This window comes from Stegodyphus dumicola, chromosome 8 (genome assembly GCF_044657685.1).
Source record: "Stegodyphus dumicola isolate Sdum_Otavi_A_Nest chromosome 8, ASM4465768v1".
Taxonomy (NCBI): domain Eukaryota; kingdom Metazoa; phylum Arthropoda; class Arachnida; order Araneae; family Eresidae; genus Stegodyphus; species Stegodyphus dumicola.
In genome coordinates, this window is record NC_140775.1 from 25,423,076 (window position 1) to 25,442,060 (window position 18,985).

The 18,985-nt window shown below is 35.7% G+C and overlaps 1 protein-coding gene across 1 annotated transcript in view; it reads left to right on the forward strand.

Annotated features, from left to right (window-relative positions):
• Positions 1 to 18,985, forward strand: part of U2af50 (U2 small nuclear riboprotein auxiliary factor 50) — a 71,647-nt gene that overhangs the window by 1,162 nt on the left and 51,500 nt on the right. Inside the window, exons 2-3 of the mRNA XM_035368896.2 lie at positions 2,317 to 2,353; positions 2,436 to 2,568. Of these exons, the coding sequence (XP_035224787.1) occupies positions 2,338 to 2,353; positions 2,436 to 2,568 (149 nt within the window). The 5' untranslated portion in view covers positions 2,317 to 2,337. The remainder of the gene's footprint in view (positions 1 to 2,316; positions 2,354 to 2,435; positions 2,569 to 18,985) is intronic.

Here is an 18,985-nt window from a genome sequence, read left to right on the forward strand (position 1 = left end):
TTAAAATCAGCAATGTAAGAAACCAAAAAGGATCCTAAGTAAAATGGTTGCTACCTCTGAATATGTGAATTTGTTGGGTTTCCAGGTTTGAACTACCATGGCCGTTTCTGGCAGTGTTTACATTTACCGGATACTCTGTGGAGCTGCTTCCTCAATGAGATTTTAAAATCTCTCTTGTAAGAAGCTGCTGCTACTTTAAATTGGGTAGGATAGACTTTAAGGTACCCTTGTGTTATGGTGAAGTTGTTTCATGTATGGTAGCCTAATGTTATGGAAACTCTATTGTGACATAATCGGGTGCATGATTCTGGGAAATTTTGAATCGTGGGATGTTTTCTAAGCGTTTTTGTAATGTGTGTTAAAACCGTTTAGATGGATTTGGGTTTGTAGGAAGAAAGGTTCAGATGGTCACTATGTGAAGTGTTTGATCAGAAAGAGTACCTGGTTAGAAAAAAGTCATTTGAGTATGATTGATATTTTGATATTTACGTGGCTCTCGGTGTATGAAGGGAACTCGAAAATCATTGTAAGTGAATTATTTGCTTTTGGTAGTGCTTAAATGTATAACATGTTTTTCTTTTTTCTATGTTTTGTTTAAAATGTATTTTATTGAGATTATGTATTTTTTGTTTGCCTATATTTGGTGCTCCTTTGACTTTTTAAGTGAAAATATATTCAATGTGTACATGGATAAAGTCAAAGGAGTGCGGAATGCGATTTTTGTGCAATACGGGTTTTTTTTTTAAGTGAAAATAAGTCGATGTGTACATGGATACCAAGATTGTGCAATTGTTTGTCTTGTTATCTTGGCTTTGTGTAGCGGCAATTTTTGCGCCAAAAATTGCCGCTACACAAAGCCAAAATAATGATTTAAAGAATTGCACAAAATCGGTATTCATGTACTGCCAAGTTTTGCCAAGGGGTATCCTAAGCTATACTTTTACCAGCCTAATTTAATAACAAGCTAATTTTTTTTTTACCATAGTAGACATATTCGTTTACATTTGAAAGTTATCAGAATAGTGGATCAGAAAAGTCTTTGCCGAGTAGAACCAAAAGGAAAGTTTTAGTACTGTGCAGTGAAAAATCTGTCTTCTTGCTTGCTGGCCGAATTGCTTGTTTTTGCATAGAAACTGTAATTTTAATTGTAAAAATTGTTTTAACTATATTTGGTTTTATGGGTACTTTTCCGTTTCGCCGGCGCAAATCTCGCCAAGCAGACTTTGTTGGCAACAGCATACAGTATACACATAAAAAATGTTAACACATGTTAGTTCTAAGAATTTTTTTAACAAATGTTAGTTCTAAGAATTTTTTTATTTTGATATGGTTTGATTTTAATATGGTTTAAAAATTTGTAAAAAGACATTAAGAATTTGCTATGCTTTCATAGTTGAACATCCTGATTCGCCGGCTCTTATCACGTGACCCCAAGTGATCTCATCTCGCGTAAACTACGCTACAAAAATCTAATTCTCTCAGTAATTATCTACATTAATTTCAAGTTGTATCTTAATTGGAATACAAGTTTAAATGCAAGAGTTATTTCAGTTCGTATGAATAGCTTACTCGAAATTATGTAAAGCCAAAGTGCTTTGCTTCGCTAGTGCATTCTCATTAGAATGGCTGAATTTAACCCTTGATTTTACCTTTCTATATCTTCACCTTCCTGTGAGCGGGATGTTTGCATCCTAATTGACGTAATTACCACAAATGGTCTTGGGGCATAAAATTTAACTATCTTGTAAAAATTCTATATAATTGTATGCCAGTATTGAAAGAAACAATCAATCTGATAAGAAATGGCTGCAACGTGTTTTGAAAATGAAGTGTAAAAGGTTACTAGTGAAGATATTCCATTTGGCATCAGTTGTACCATTATTGGCGACTTTTATCATTTGCATTGGCAAAACGGAAAAGTACCTTTTTATGTTTTTCTATAGCTTTAAATTTTTAATCAAAATATTTTGAGTTTTTATGTATTTTCCCTTGTTGTGAAGTGGGAACTGAATTAATTGAATGAGAAATATACATTTGTCTAATGAAATTCGAAGCAATAAGTTTAAATGAAATACAGGACAAAATGTGTATAATTTAATATTCCATACAAGGAAGTCGTGTGGTGTACACTTCAGCTTTTTTTTTTAAATTAATTTCCTGGAAAATCCCAAAATACTTTATCAATGATTGAGTTATTATATTTCAAGTGTTTTATAGACCACCCTTTTTTTCTTTCAATCCTTTTAAGTGTATTTAAATATGTCACTTTTTAGTTTATACTTACTTAAGCTTATCATTTAATTTTTCCTTTTATAGATTAAAGTATTTGCCAGGTAAATGGGAGAAGATAAAGGTAAGTTCTTTTATATGGATTTCAGGAAAGCGCTCTGAAGTATTGTTCAGATATCTTAAAATCAAAATTTTACATATTTCAGACAAAGATTGGGATAGAGATAGAAGACGTGAAAGAAGGCGGTCCCGCTCAGGATCTCGTGGACGATCTGCTCGGGGGAAGAGATCTCGTTCTCGATCACGAGATAGGAAACGATCACATTCAAGAGATAGACGGTATAGTTTTTAAAATTTGTATTTTGTGTTTGGGAAAAAAATCTTACCTTTTTACAAAACTCGAAAAGGTCTGGTTTTTTGGAGTTTAGTTTATTAATAAATAATGTGCAGAATTCTAAAGAATTAATAATTCTTTTAATGTTTGTATTAAAGCAGTTTGCCTTCCTGTTGTATGAAATTTATAATTAGTATATCAATAGAATAGGCCAGATAGGTATTTACATATCCTGTTAAATGTAAAACTGCCTCTAAGCAGCACAATTTAGTGTCTATTTTGAATAAGCATAACATCATTATGTACTCGTTAAATCTATGCTTCCTTTTGATGTAACCCCAATTGAATTTCACTAAGGCACCCTTTGTATTTTTTATTTGTATTAAAAAAAAAAAAAAAAGAAAAGGTTTTGCAAACTGTATAGTCACAATTGACCTCAGTCAGGTTCATTTATAGCTGGTTGAGAAAATTAACATATGTTGAATGAGAAAAAGAATAGTTGTATGAAGAAGCCAATTAAATGGCAATAGATCAGAACAGTTATGTGCAGAAGTTTGTATTCATAGCATTCTGAATAGTTTTTGGTAAAATCAGAGGGCTTAACAAAATAATATAAATCAACTTAAATCTTTTTATGAAGTGCGAAAGTAAAGCAGGTCAAATACTTCTGCAGCAGGGGCTATGTAGTGGATTTAGCCGAAAAACTGACAAAGATTTTATTGTTATTGTAAGAGTTTCAGTGCTGCTCAGAATTCCTCAAGAATGATAGGAGCAATATCTGCCAACTGAGTTGGTTGATACCATAAATACTGTCAGATGTATTCAAAATTGGTTTTTAAAGTTAGATATCTTTAATGCACGAAGTGCGTGAATATTTCCAGTAACTACAAAAGCAGATAATAAGTTTTGTTATTATTTTTTAAATTACTTTTATCTGTGACAAATTGTAAAATTCATCTTTTTATAAGGTATTGATTTGGCTTTAACCCTCTATGTATAATTCTTGCAATTTGAATAGGTTTATAGAGGTCATCCACTGTGTTTCGTAAAAAATTGCAGGGAATACTTCTGCAGCAGGGGCTATGTAGTGGATTTAGCCGAAAAACTGACAAAGATTTTATTGTTATTGTAAGAGTTTCAGTGCTGCTCAGAATTCCTCAAGAATGATAGGAGCAATATCTGCCAACTGAGTTGGTTGATACCATAAATACTGTCAGATGTATTCAAAATTGGTTTTTAAAGTTAGATATCTTTAATGCACGAAGTGCGTGAATATTTCCAGTAACTACAAAAGCAGATAATAAGTTTTGTTATTATTTTTTAAATTACTTTTATCTGTGACAAATTGTAAAATTCATCTTTTTATAAGGTATTGATTTGGCTTTAACCCTCTATGTATAATTCTTGCAATTTGAATAGGTTTATAGAGGTCATCCACTGTGTTTCGTAAAAAATTGCAGGGAATGATTTTTCCCCCATTTGATTTTAATCTATATTCTGCTCTTTCTTAGTGTAGGGTAAAATTGTCATAGTACTCATTATTTTGATGCTACAGGCTCCATTTTGCTGTAGAGAATTGTGCATAAAAGCTTCGAATTTGATCATCTAAAACTTTTCCAGGGATGCTAGCATAAGCTATATTTCCATAGTAAAGAAAGATTTTGCCAGCTATACCACCAAATCATATACAAATGGAACCTAAAAGACTGCTGTATGTTGCTCCAAGAAAGATAAAAACAGAAAGGAAATACATAAAGACATTCGTATTTGGTGTGAAGTGTGTCAAGTTACGCTATGCTTCAGAATTTATCCCAAGCAGAAAAGCTTTACATGATAATTATAATAGTGTAAAATAATAGTATATAAAAGTAAGTGAATAAAAATAACAGTGCAGCTTTATTCCTAAGGTCAGTATAAACAACTTGTAGCATTTATGAATAAAACTTTTTGCCATTTTAAATCGATCTTTGGTATGTATCTAATGTAGTATAAAGCAAGACTAGTTTTTCTTTTTTACAAATTTTATCATTTAAAAATAAAAATGCCGCACATAATTTTAAACCGCAAAAAGCAATTAAATTACTTGCATGGTTTAAAAACCAATAAAGATGTGAATAATAATAAATGTAGGCAAGAAAAGTATTTAAAAAAAACATCATCCTATATTTCAGAACTGCAAAGTATGGGAATCGAACTGTACATGGAAGGTTAATAGACTTAACACATTTCAAAAATCAACATTGACTGTCCTGGAATAAGTATGCAAGACCTCAAGAAAGTTTTTGATCATTTGAACTTGTTTTGGTATATCTTTGGGAATTTAGAAAATGATTCTATAAGATTTTCAAGAATAACAGTTTGCACCTTGATGAGTTTTCTAATTATTATAAAACAATAGAGGAAAAGTCATCAGTGGTGACCTTATAGTTATTAACATAATAATGGGGCTTAGTTAGCAATAAGATGAACTGAACTGTAAATGAGATTATGAAATTGATTGAATATGTTTACATCAGAGCAGTTATAATACCTATAGAAAGCGATTTTTATGTTACCATTGATTGATCTATTTGATTAGTGTGTCTTTTCATTTCAAATATAGTGAATTAATTTGGCATTGAATTTAAAATTTTTTTATATTATAAAACTTTTAATGTTCATTTTGTGATTTTAATGATTTGGGTGTTTAAAATGTGACTATTTGAATCTAGAAAGCTGAAATTCAGCTGTCCATACAGTTCATTAAGCAGATACGTATTAAGTACGTGTGTATGATTTGATTTTTTTTTTTTTTCAGTCTGAAGTAAAACATTTAAAAAAAGATTGAATTAATATTGTTTTATTTAATAACCAATTTTGCTTGTAAAATTAAAATGTATTTAAATGATCCGATGTTAAATTTTCGGTACAACTCTGATATACGCCCTAATTTCACCAAATGTGGTGATATGTGTTTTGCGCTGGTTTTTGGCACGATTGCATGTTGTATGGCAATCCTGTTGACGTTGAAAAATCTTTCGCTGGAGTTCGTTGGTTCCCGTCATGCTTTGTGTCTGAGAAGCTAGAGGGGGAAAGATTTAATGGTGAAAATTGTTGAAGTTCGGCATAAGGAAATATCGTCGTGGCCATCCTGTTGAGGGGTAATGGGTATTTGGAGGTGTGGAAAGAAGGTATGGGAGATTATATTTAGTGGCTGTGCGTGATAGAAGTAGGGATTTGTGATTATTTGTTATTTTATTTATTTGTGAACCATAGTATGAATTTTCTGTATAGTGTGTCTGGCTGTCATATAAATACGATAGTGATTACGTGACGATACGTTAAAGGCGGTATGAAATTGGTATTTCTGTTGTTCGAAAAAGGATTAATGGTAAGTGCATTTTATTTCATTTTGTTCTTATTTTCTAGAATGTTATGTTCATTGTTTTTTTAGTATGAATTTCTGTTGTTATTGTTTTTTTTGAATTGTTTGAAATTTATTTTAGTTATTTTGTTGATTAGTGCGTACCGTCTAAATTGTGCTATTCGTAGATGTTTTTTCAAGTTGAAACAGAACACTGTGTACGTGGTATTCTTTGAAATTTATTGTTATGTTAATTTATTAAAGTGAGGTGTGCATAGTTCGTAAATTCATTCGTTGCCTAGATGGTGCCATTCGTAGATGTTTTTTTTAAGTTAAAACATATCTCTGTGTACATGGACTCTTGTCAAATAATTTTGGTTAGAAACTTCACAGTTTTGCTGTCTACATTTTTTGTTTTTGTTTAGGATTTTTAGCTTAAATTGTGTGTTCAAAACATGGTTTTTGCATTAGCGAAAACCGTGTTTTTGGAGACATTTTAGGCTTAAAGTTCGAAATGTAGACAAAAAATTTAGGCAGCGTGGAGTTTCTCGCCAAAAATATTTGGTGAGAAATTTGGCGGCTTGAGGGCGCATATCAGAGTAGTTCCAATTTTTCCAGCATGTTGGGAAAGAAATTCTGTAATATTAAACCATACGTAGGTAAGATAACTTATGAAACATTATATTATGCTAATAAATTAGTGCAAAACATAATTCATGGTGATTCTTTCTTTTAAATTAAAGGTTACTAAGTTTTAAGCTAGTAAACTAAAGTATTATTTATTAAATGTGTTTTGTGCTCTTTCTGTGGTAGAATCAATTTTATGTAGCTGATTTTGTTAAAGGGTCTTATACTATATTATCCTTTTATTACTCTAAAAATACATATTTATAGTGCAAATAAAATGAAACTGAATTCCTATAAAATTTTCATTTTCTTATTTGCTGATGAAATCATAATTAAAAAAGCAAACATAAAATAAAGCTCAAACTCAAAAAGCCAAGAAAAGTAGATTTGAAAATATAAATTTTAAGCTAGAATAGTTGAAGCTTGATCTAAATAAAGCTTCAGAGTGTGTTTACATGTAAATTGCACTCTGCATACATAATGGTTGTGCTTAAAATCTAGGGTTAAAAAGAGAGCTAGGCGTTCCTTTGTGTGATTTCTTGCCGAAGCAATCCTCGTAGGGAGAGTTAACAGGAAGTAGTCTGATGTCACTATGTTATGTTGCAACTGCACTGAATTTGCCTGCTTAAAACTAACAATATGGACATCCAAAATTAATTTTAATCACATATATTATTTTCTAGTAAAGCTTTCTCAAAAGTTGGCGGCCTACGGGCTGTTTGCAGCCCTCGAAAGTAGTTTTATGCTGCCTGCAAATACATTTCGTGTAAATTAATGTTATTCTAAAAAAAATTTGAAAAACAAATTTAAGATTTTAATGGTTTGGAGTCAAGGTTTACATTGTATTCATTAACAAAAACGAATGTAACTTTTTGGAAAATCTAAAAATAGAGCTAATTAATTTACACTGTGATATAATGCTTGTTCAAAGACTTACACAGATACAAAAAGAGATACAAATTTAATTAACTTTTATTAATACTTGTCAAAAGATAAATATCTTAAGTTATGAATTTTTGCAATAAGAATACTTGCTTTGTTTTTGAGTACATTTACATAGAGCAATTTTTTTTTTTCATAGTTGAAAATTAGTAAATCTATAAAAAGAACCCGACTGTCCATGAGTATCTGCAGTTTATGGTGATACTCTTTTGTAATTTCCCTCCAAAATTACAGACTTCATGAAAATCAAAACATCACGAGATGGTGTAGCTGAAAGGTGTAGTAAAAAACAAAGAAGTTTACAATAATTTGCATACAAATATTTATTCTGTTTTGTTTCGTAGAAAAATCTAATAAATAAAAGAAAGACAATATGGTGACATTATTTATTCTCAAGTTTTGTCATTCTTGGTAAGCTTTTGTATATTTCTTTTTAGTTTAAGTTAAAAGTAAGTTACTCGGTAGTTCAATATATTACAATTAATTGAATAAATGCCAGGTATTTAGCTGTCTGTTTGAATTCCAAATTATGACCAAGAGGGAATTTCTTGCAGATACCAACTTTTAGATTTCAGGCAAAATATAAGTATAAATCTGGTATTTTTCTTTTTGTTTGTATATTTTTACAAATATTTGGTAAAAAAATTTAATTTACAAATTTTAGTTTGCTAAAAAAATCCCAGCGAGAATTTTGTTTTTAGTGCTCACACAAACTCAAATTCTTTTGAGATTGATATCTGAGAGAAATGTGTCACAAATTAAATGGATTTTTGCAGAGATGTTAGTAGTGTATATATGCCGGAGCTGGCGCAGAGCCATTTACCCTCCCATAAAAATCCCACCCACTTTTAGAATGTGATGGCTCTCCAACCCTCCATTAAAAATTCCACCCACTTTTCCAAAACGCCGCTTTTACAAACGCCACTTTTCCTCTTCATCGCATGCTTCTTTTGCAAGGGGGCATTCGTCCCCCACATAATCCACTGGCATGGTATATTTAGTGAGGGTATTAATTTATACCATCAGTGCACCATTATGTATGGCTTCTAGAGCGTCAAAGGAGAGACAATGGGTAATTGATTAATAATACCTAGTGAATAATAAAAGCATTTAAAGAGAAGGTTTGCAGTATATAGAAAGACAAAATGGATTTTCAATCAAAAACAGTTCGACAGTTACAAGATTACTGTCGAGAAAATGATATTCGAGGATACTCGAAACTTAAAAAGGTGGAACTGATCGCCCTCATTCAATACCACAACGGCTTTTCCAGGTTCCACAATCACTTGTTTATCAAGCGAAAGAAGAAGAGGGAGCTAAAAATCAGGTGTTGCGGAAAGTTAATAAAGGAATCTAGCATAAATAAGCACTTACAAACTAAAGCTCATCAAAACTATAAGCCTAAGAAGGCCAGCCAGGAGGTTCACAGAGATGATTTTGACAATATGCAGGGGCTGCATCATATGACCATTAACCAACTACGTGAATTTTGTCGAACGCATGGTATTGCGGGCTATTCCAAGCTAGGAAGGAAGGCGGACATCATAGCATACATAGAAAGCGTATTGTTTAACCGTCACTTCACATTTGACTCCGACCTGTTTTCAGATTCACGAGAGAGAAGGCTATATACCCCCCATGAAGTTGAGACAGCCTATGAATCTCGTTTGAAGACGTATGATATCCAAAACGAACACAATCTGATGCTTCCCAAAGACTTTCTGAACGATGTTTCATCACAGGTCCGGGGTCTGATCGCTAAACATCTGAAAAGACTGCATGGTCTCAAGGTTAATTTCCAGTTCCTCTGCGACTATCAAAAAGGGAAAGATGGAATGAGGGAAGAAATGGAGATGAACTTTAAAACAACAAATGAAGTCATCTTAGAGTCAACTGATTTGGTAGCTTATTACAGATCGGTTATCCAAAAGTTATTGACAGAAATGGAGGAGTTTGTTGCAAGGGGTTCAGGCTGGACGCTTGCCAGAATTAAAAGCCTTGAGGTGAGGATCAATAAATACAACCCACTGAGAGGCTCATCCTACATTGATTTACCGAAAAGAATTAAAGCTAAAAAAGCCGTCATAAACGTACAAAATGAGGATAATAAGTGTTTCATGTGGGCAATACTCTCTGCACTGCACCCTATGGAAAAAGATGCCCAAAGAGTCACCAAATATAAACCGTATGAGAATGAGCTAAAGTTCGAAGGCATTGAGTTCCCAGTGCAGATGGAAGACAGAGTATTTAACAGGTTCGAGAAGTTGAATGACATATCGGTGAGCATATACTCATACGAAGGTAATGACATTTACCCATTGAGAATCACTAAAAATAAGGAAGACAAACACGTCAATTTGCTGTACACAAGGAATAAAGAAGGAAACAGTCATTACTGTTGGATAAAAGACATGTCGAAATTAATAAGTGCTCAATTAACTAAACATGAGAAAAGAGTATATCCCTGTGAAAGGTGCCTGTTATTTTATCACTCTGAGGAGGACCTTCAAGTTCATGAGACGGATTGTAGGAAGAACACGCCAGTAAAGATTGTAATGCCTAAGGAAGACGAATCTCTGAGGTTCAAAAACTACCAAAGGTCATTGCGAGTACCCTTTGTGATGTATGGAGACTTCGAGTGCTTGACAAACAAGATAAACAGCTGTCATCCCAATGAAGACGCATCCTTCTTGCATAAGTATCAAAAGCACGAGCCTATGAGCTTCACTGTCTACATCAAGTATAAACATGCAGACTACAAGGCACCAATCACGTACAGAGGACCCAATGCCACCAAACTGTTCTTTGATACAGTGAAGGCTGAGGCGCTAGCGATAAAGAACATTTATGATAAGAAGCAACCCATTAAAATGACCACCGAAGATGAAGAGCACTTCCAAAGGACCCATGTTTGCCATATCTGTGGCGGAGACATCAGGAAGAAACCCTCCCCCTATTCACCCAAGGATGAACCAGACTTCCGAAAGGTCAGAGATCATGACCATCTTCTTGATCCGGCGAAATGTGAATCGAACTACAGAGGGCCTGCTCACAACCTTTGCAACCTAAAGTACCAAGAGCTTTCGTTCATTCCGGTGTTTATCCACAACCTCTCTGGCTACGACGCCCATCTCTTCATAAAGGAGCTCGGTGGGGAGAAAGGAGACATTGATGTCATTCCGAACAACGAGGAGAGGTACATTTCATTCAGCAAGGAGGTCGGGGCAAAGATGTTAGATGTAGGCGATGGGAAGAAAGTAAAGTTGCCTGGCATAAAGTTGAGGTTTGTCGACTCGTTCAAGTTCATGGCTGCTAGCCTAGACAGTCTTGCGAAGAACGTAAAGGAGTTCAGGGAGACAGCCAAGTACTTCCCCAAGGACAAGCTAGACCTCGTCACCCGAAAAGGCGTCTATCCATACGATTACATGGACTCGTGGGACAAATGCGAAGATACCAAGCTGCCCCCACAAGAAGACTTTTACAACCAATTGAATGAGTCTCACATAAAGGATGAGGACTACGAGCACGCCAAAAGGGTATGGAGGGCCTTCAACATTAGGACATTGGGTGGATATTCCGATTTGTATGTGAAGACTGATGTACTCATCCTTGCCGACATCATGGAGCACTTTCGAGATGTCTGTCTAAAGACCTATAAGTTGGATCCTGCATGGTACTTCACCGCACCTGGACTCTCCTGGGATGCCATGCTCAAAACCACAGAGGTCGAGTTAGAGCTGTTGACAGACTATGACATGATACTCATGCTAGAAAAGGGGACCAGAGGAGGTGTCTCTCAGTGTTGTAACCGATATGGGAGGGCGAACAACAAGTACATGAAGGACTATGACGAGAACAAGAAGTCCAATTACCTGATGTACCTTGACGCCAACAACCTTTACGGGTGGGCCATGAGTCAATACCTACCGCATGGTGGCTTCAAGTGGAGCACTGTGTCAGATGTGACCCAAGTAGCGGATGACTCAGACACAGGATACATCGTCGATTGCGACCTACAGTACCCAGCCCATCTGCACAACCTCCATTCAGACCTACCTCTAGCACCTGAGAGCAGGATGTCCGATGGCTCAAAACAACCAAAACTACTGACGACCCTCTATGACAAAGAACATTATGTGGTTCATTACAGGGTTTTGAAGCAACTGTTGCAGTTGGGGATGAAGCTCAAAAAGGTGCACAAAGTGTTGGAGTTTCAGCAGTCTCCCTGGTTGAAGAGATACATAGACCTGAACACTGAAATGAGGACCAAGGCAACCAATAACTTTGAGAAAGACTTCTTCAAACTCATGAACAACTCGGTCTTTGGCAAGACGATGGAAAATATCAGGAAGCGACTCGATATCAGACTAGTATGTGATCCCAAGAAAGCGGAGAAGCTCATTGCTAAGCCCAACTTCAAGGGGAGGACCATTTTCGACGAAAGGTTAGCCGCCGTGCATATGAACAAGACGAAAGTGATCTTTAATAAGCCAATATACGTCGGCATGAGTATATTAGATCTATCGAAGCATCTGATGTACGACTTCCATTATAATCTTATGAAGCCTAAATACGGGGACGATATCAAGCTATTGTACATGGACACTGACAGTTACATCTATGACATACAGACCGAGGACTTTTATGAGGATATGAAAGGAATGATTGACTACTTTGATACATCTGACTATGCAGAAGGTAACAGGTATGGAATACCGCGAGTCAATAAAAAGGTATTGGGGAAGATGAAGGATGAAAATGCAGGGAAGATCTTGGAAGAGTTCGTTGGCTTAAGATCTAAGATGTATGCTTGTAAAACTGAAAAAGAGCTAATTAAAAAGTCTAAGGGTGTTAAGAAATGTGTAGTGAAAAATAGGATATCTTTCGGGGACTATAAAAGCTGTTTGTTCTCACAGGAAGTACAGTACAGGACCATGAATCTCATCAGGAGCACAAAGCATGAGATTCATTCCATACAAGTAAATAAGATTGCCCTTTCAGGAGATGATGACAAGCGGCACATATTACCAGATGGTATCCATACCTTGGCTCACGGTCACTATGCGATAAAGAGCAACCTCAAAAGTCACCTGTACAGACGCCAGGCGAAGGATCAGCATTTTGGTAAGGCCCCCAAGAAACCTCTCCTCTATAATAGCTCGGCTACGTACTGAACATTTCAAGGGTATCACCAACTGGTCCTATCCCAACTGCTGTCCTGAATCCCTCATGCCTCTTCGAACTCCGCCAATAGAGATCCGCCCAAGAAACCTCTCCTCTATAATAGCTCGGCTACGTACTGAACATTTCAAGGGTATCACCAACTGGTCCTATCCCAACTGCTGTCCTGAATCCCTCATGCCTCTTCGAACTCCGCCAATAGAGATCCGCCCAAGAAACCTCTCCTCTATAATAGCTCGGCTACGTACTGAACATTTCAAGGGTATCACCAACTGGTCCTATCCCAACTGCTGTCCTGAATCCCTCATGCCTCTTCGAACTCCGCCAATAGAGATCCGCCCAAGAAACCTCTCCTCTATAATAGCTCGGCTACGTACTGAACATTTCAAGGGTATCACCAACTGGTCCTATCCCAACTGCTGTCCTGAATCCCTCATGCCTCTTCGAACTCCGCCAATAGAGATCCGCCCAAGAAACCTCTCCTCTATAATAGCTCGGCTACGTACTGAACATTTCAAGGGTATCACCAACTGGTCCTATCCCAACTGCTGTCCTGAATCCCTCATGCCTCTTCGAACTCCGCCAATAGAGATCCGCCTCCAGAACTGGCAGCACCAAGACTTTTTGATTTTTGCACCTCATGCACTTATGTATAGACATGACAACAACATTATCAATCAATTTAAAAGGGGTTAAAAGGAAGACTTATTAAAATAAATATGGACATGACGGAAGAAATGGAGGAAATAATGAGATTGTTTAGTCCAGACACAGAAGTTTCTTCAGACTTGAAAACTAAAGAGTGTGAACACAAATATGTAATTGGTGATGACTGGTACAATTGCCAAGCATGTGGTGAAGAACTGAGATATAATCCAAATAAACCCCCTATCAAATTAGAAGATTTATATTTCGAAAAGGCGCAGACAGCTAGAATGAAAAGCAGAATGACAAATCTTTATAAATGGATAAGTAAGTATAACTTTCCTTTCGAAGAAGAGCTTATGATTGATTTGTCATCTTTTATCTCTAAATACATAGAGTTGTATCCGAAGCGTAAGAACTTAATTAGCAAAGACTATATTTTATACCAAATGTTACGGAAAAGAGGTGGTTATGAGGTCCCACTTAAGCTACCTAAACTGATGACAACGCTAGCTCAGAATGAAGAAATCTGCAGAACCATCTTCGATGCATTAAATTGGAGCACAAATATGGGTGCGATGACCCCAATGAGTGAATTATAATTTTTAATAGCTTTCGTCGGCTATTAAAAATAAACTAAATCCTTCTTATCAATCCAGCTAGTCTCAGGATAGCCTAACCATTTTACTAGATATTTGTCCCCTTTCTTTTTGATGACTTTTTCAATCTTATATACGTTGTCTTTCTTATCATACTTTACCAATTCATTTTCATAAAAAGTACCTTTAACCTCTTCATTATTTAAATCCTGAACTCTATAAGTGATTGGATCAGTTTCTAATACTTCAGAAATGACAAATATTTCTTCTGTAAAAGTTGCTTGATAACCTCTTCTGAAGGCAGACTTATATATTGATATTCTTACTTTATCTCCTACTTGGTATTTAGGTTTATGTATGACCTTTTCTTTAAACAAATTGTGATACACATCACCACTGTTTTCTTTTAGACTGGCTTCAACAGGTGTCATTTTGATACTTCTGTGGTAGGAATTGTTATAATTTTTTACTAACTGACTCAATACATCTATGTATCTTTTTGTATTGTTTGCTGCTAAATATTTTCTAATTTTACCGTTTAAAGTTCTGTTGAACCTTTCCACTATGGAGCACTTGATTTCGACATTTTCAGTAGTAAACCAGTGAATATTATTCTCTTTAAACAGTTGTTGCGTCTCTTTGTTAATGAACTCGGTCCCCTTGTCTGTCTGAATTTTTTGAGGAATTCTTTCCTTAAAGATCTTTTTAAACGCTATAGTAACTTCTCCCGTTTTTCTGCGAACTGGTATAGCCCAAGCATATTTGCTAAAAATGTCTATGACTGTTAGTAAGTAGTTGTTACCATCATTAGAACTTGATAATGGTTTTAAAAATAGCAAGTCTGCTTGCCATTGGTCGTCAACGTGTGATACGTAAGTTCTCCTTCTTTTGAATTTACGGATAAGTGGTTTGTGTTTGGTATAAACATCTTGCTGGTGTAAGAACTCTTCGATATCCTTTCTAGGAACATGCACCTTCCTCTGAAGCTCCTTGATGCCGCAATATCCAGTTTCAGGATCATAGTATACATCTCTCAGTCTAGGGGTGTTCTGAGTTACCCCGTCAACTTTAAAAAAGAACTTTTCCTTGATCCACACTTTTCACACTTTCCTTTCATAATAGGCCTTCCGTTGCTTGTTACCGAATTTTCAACATTTAGTGTACCTGTCTTCTTTTTACAAATCAAGCAATATGTCACAATAGCACCTAGTCCAAAAACTCTTTTGGTTTTTATGATAGGTCGGATGATAGCCCTAGCTTGTTTTTCTCCGAGTGGATAAAATCCGCTGTTTGGGTTTTCAATGGCATCTAAATCCTTTAAAAGCTCTTCATCTGCAACATGTCTCTGTCTAGTGTCTTTTGTTTGACTGTATGCTATGTCATGCTTCTTACATGCTTTATCTACTCTGTTAACTCCTGGATCCCCTCTAGTCAATCTTTTAGAAAGCTTTGTAAAAGGTCCACAGTACTGATAACCAGGAAGATGCATTTCTGGTGGATTGAGCTTATCTTGCATCCAACCGACTAAATCTCCACCTTTAATCTTTCTATCTTGTTTGCTCATTTATTAAGAATAGAAAATTATTTTTCGTACCCGTTCAAACCTTTCTCCTTTAAATATTTTTCCATGGGGAAGTACTTCAAGTCCTTAATAAATTCTTGCTCCTTAATCAAAGCTTCCTCCTCCGAAATAGTCTTTGCTCTCAAGCAATTTAGTAAAGACTTATAAAACTTGTAGGCAAACTTGTATTCTTCTTTCCTTTCTGCGACATGCAAGGATTTATCAATAATCTCTATGACACTGGCCACGATGCTCAAGGATGCTTGTTTTTCTCCAGCGGAAGCAGAGCGAAAGCTGTCAAACTCGAAGTACCAAACAAGAACTTCGCAATTGTCAGAGACAGACTAACATCACTGTAGAATTTGTAGCTTTTTCTGTATGCGTACAAGCATGACTCTAATTTTTGTTCCATGTTTTATTTAAAGAAGAAAAACATTTCCTATACCTCATTTCAGGGTTAACTAAATCAAGCATGAAAAAATCATGAGGTTTCGTGACACACTTTTTGTACATACTATCGAACTCCTCGCTGGTGAGACTACCATCGATTTCCCTCAGGATTTGTTTAACCTCTCTTGGTTGGAGTCTAAAGAAGATAAAGTAGTTACAGTTCTTGCGTATGTTGATGGGTGTTGAGTAATATGATTGAGATATATAGATGATGGACGCATTTTTCTTCCTACCTCTTATGAATAGGTCCTCTATGACTTTTTGCTTCTTTTCTGTCACGCAGTCATCGAATACAACTAGATTCTTAACGTTAGGATCAAGTTCATCTACTGTTATAAAATCGCCCAACTCTGACGTGAATAATGTTTCCTTCTTGAATTTGTGAAACATTTCTAAAACTTTTTCTTTATCAACCTTCTTAACTTTTTTAAGGCTAAGAATATCATCTTCCTCTATATCATTAAACTGCGTGTATGTTTCTTGTAGAGATGAATACTTGGGCTCGAAGATGTCTTTAGCACATACGTAGAGATTGTCAAACTTCAACCAATCGTAGATGAAGTTAAGAAGCAAGTTCGTCTTACCACACCCTGAAGGTCCGGTGATTAAAAGTCTGAAGGGATGTTTGGGTAGCAAAGGATGCTGATCAGCATATGCAAACTCTTCAGGTTGCGTGTAATTCTTTATTCGAATCATATCTTTATTTAAGGTGAAAATATTTGCTTTAAGGCAAAAAATATTTACTTTAAGGCAAAAACATTTACTTTAAGGCAAAACTTTATTTGCTAAGTAATAAAGATGAATCAATTAGAAAAGGAACGCATTGAAAAGATAAAGGGGCAGATACTAGCCCAAAAAAGATTGGGTGAGTTACAAAAAGATCTTAGAAGAAAAAACGAGCAGCAGCTTCAAGAAAAATTAGGTGTTCGAGAAATGTTAACAGAGTTTCATAAGCCTGTGACAGAAGAGATGACTAAGCAGGAAGTATCTAGAAACAAACACCTTAAAGCTGTTCAGGATGCAATACAGGAAATATCCTCTCCATCGTTAGAGTCCACAACAATTCCAGAATTGGATTATGGAATAAAAGATTTGGAGCGCAGGATTTATAATTTAAACTTAAATAAGGATATCGACGAGTCTTTCATTCGGGAAGAGGGTTTTGAACTACCATCGGAATTAGTGAACAAAAGTGAGGGCGAGCTGAATGAAATCATAAAACGCGCCAACGACAGAAATAAAGAATTCGGAACTAGAAAAGGGCCTATGAAAAAAGAATGGAAGAACAGTGCAGAAGATAATGAAGATAGGAAAAACTATTTAAGAAAAGAGTTGGACAAGTTCGACTACAAAATTCAAATGATGAGGAACTATACAAAAGCACTCAAAACACTCAGGGATGGAAATTATTATTCAGGCGAGGGTATCGATAGGGTGGAGCTGCTTTCGCGACTGACGGATAAAAGATGTGGAGGGAATAAAAGTAAAACGCTCTACAATAAAATCGTTACTCTGTTGGATGCGCTTTTGAAAAAGGGTGAGCTAACTAATGATTTTGTAAAAAGCTACTACGCAAAGTTTTTGAGCTAACTAAAATTTTCTCTACATATAATAAATGAGTAACTACATTAAAACAAAAGTGCATCTGACTGATCATCAGATCAACAAGTTAAAGACTGCACACAAGAAAAAAGAGGAGGTCACTCTACAGATCAATACCTCCAAGGCGCCAAATCATGATCTATATCTTACACAAACACAGATCGAGCAACTAAAGAAGGGCAAACGCATAAAGATCAGCAAAACACAACTGGAGACAAATGGTGGATTCTTGCCTTTTCTTCTTCCCATTCTTACTACTTTAGCTACCGGTGCTCTTTCGGGGGCAGCTGGATGGGGAGCCAAAAAGATTATGGATAAAGTAAGCGGATCCGGTTGCGGGGGAAAGAAAAAAAAGGGGAAAGGCGTTCTACAAAACTGGGAATCTCGAACAAAATGATTGAGGAATGCATGAATGGTGAGAGAGGATTTCGTGGCGTCTTCACATCAGACTTGCTACCCAAAAAGATGAGAAAGTTTGAAAGTGGAATTATTAATTTAGACTTGTCGACAGGGCCTGGAACACATTGGGTGGCTTACTACAACGATCCAAAAAATAATTTTGTAGAATATTTTGATTCATTCGGAGACTACAAATATAAAGGTACTACTTTAAAGGATGACACTATCCCGGCAAACATATTTCATTACCTGAGAACATCAAACAAAGAAGTTCGGTACAATTCAAGCTTCCTGCAGAAACCCACATCTGAGCGTTGTGGCTACTTCAGTATGACATACATAAAAAAGAGAAATAGAGGACACCCTCCTTGGGACATCTTATACTCCCTAACTCAAGAACCAAGTGATCATAATGAGAAGAAAGTGCTACTTTAATGAAACATGTGTGTTATTTTAATAGGTAAAAGCCCATTAAAATAAAAAAAAATAAAATGCTTATAATAAAATGACTCTGCTTATATTAAACTCAAAAGACTACCCGAAGTCAGAAGACTTTACTGTCGAATACGCTACGCCTCTGAGAATCAAGAGGGTTGCTTTGCAATCATTTTCCTTATGGGTTTCATGGTACAACATTTGCAAGGCCTATGAGAACAACATGCTTTCATTCTATGATGGAAGCCTTTGGTATGATCTAACTATTCCGGATGGAAATTATACTCTGGGGGAGCTAAACGATTACATGATGCAGTACTTCAAGGACGAAAGTCCTCCCATACAGTTTGGCGTGATATTCGCTCGACAGAGATTTGTGATAAAACTGAAAGAACACTACAAGCTTGATTTATCAAAGAGTAAGCTTCATGAGATTTTAGGATTTGAACCAAAGATTTACGAAGAAGTGAAACAAGAAGCCAAGTATGTGGCTAATATTTCTCGAAGCATCGATGATATTCATATCCATTGTGATATAATAGAGGGAGCTTATTTGAACCAATTTGCATCAGAAGTTATCCATTCTTTCACACCGGCTCAAGAGCCAGGCAGTTTGCTCTCTAAAGATTTTGACAGAC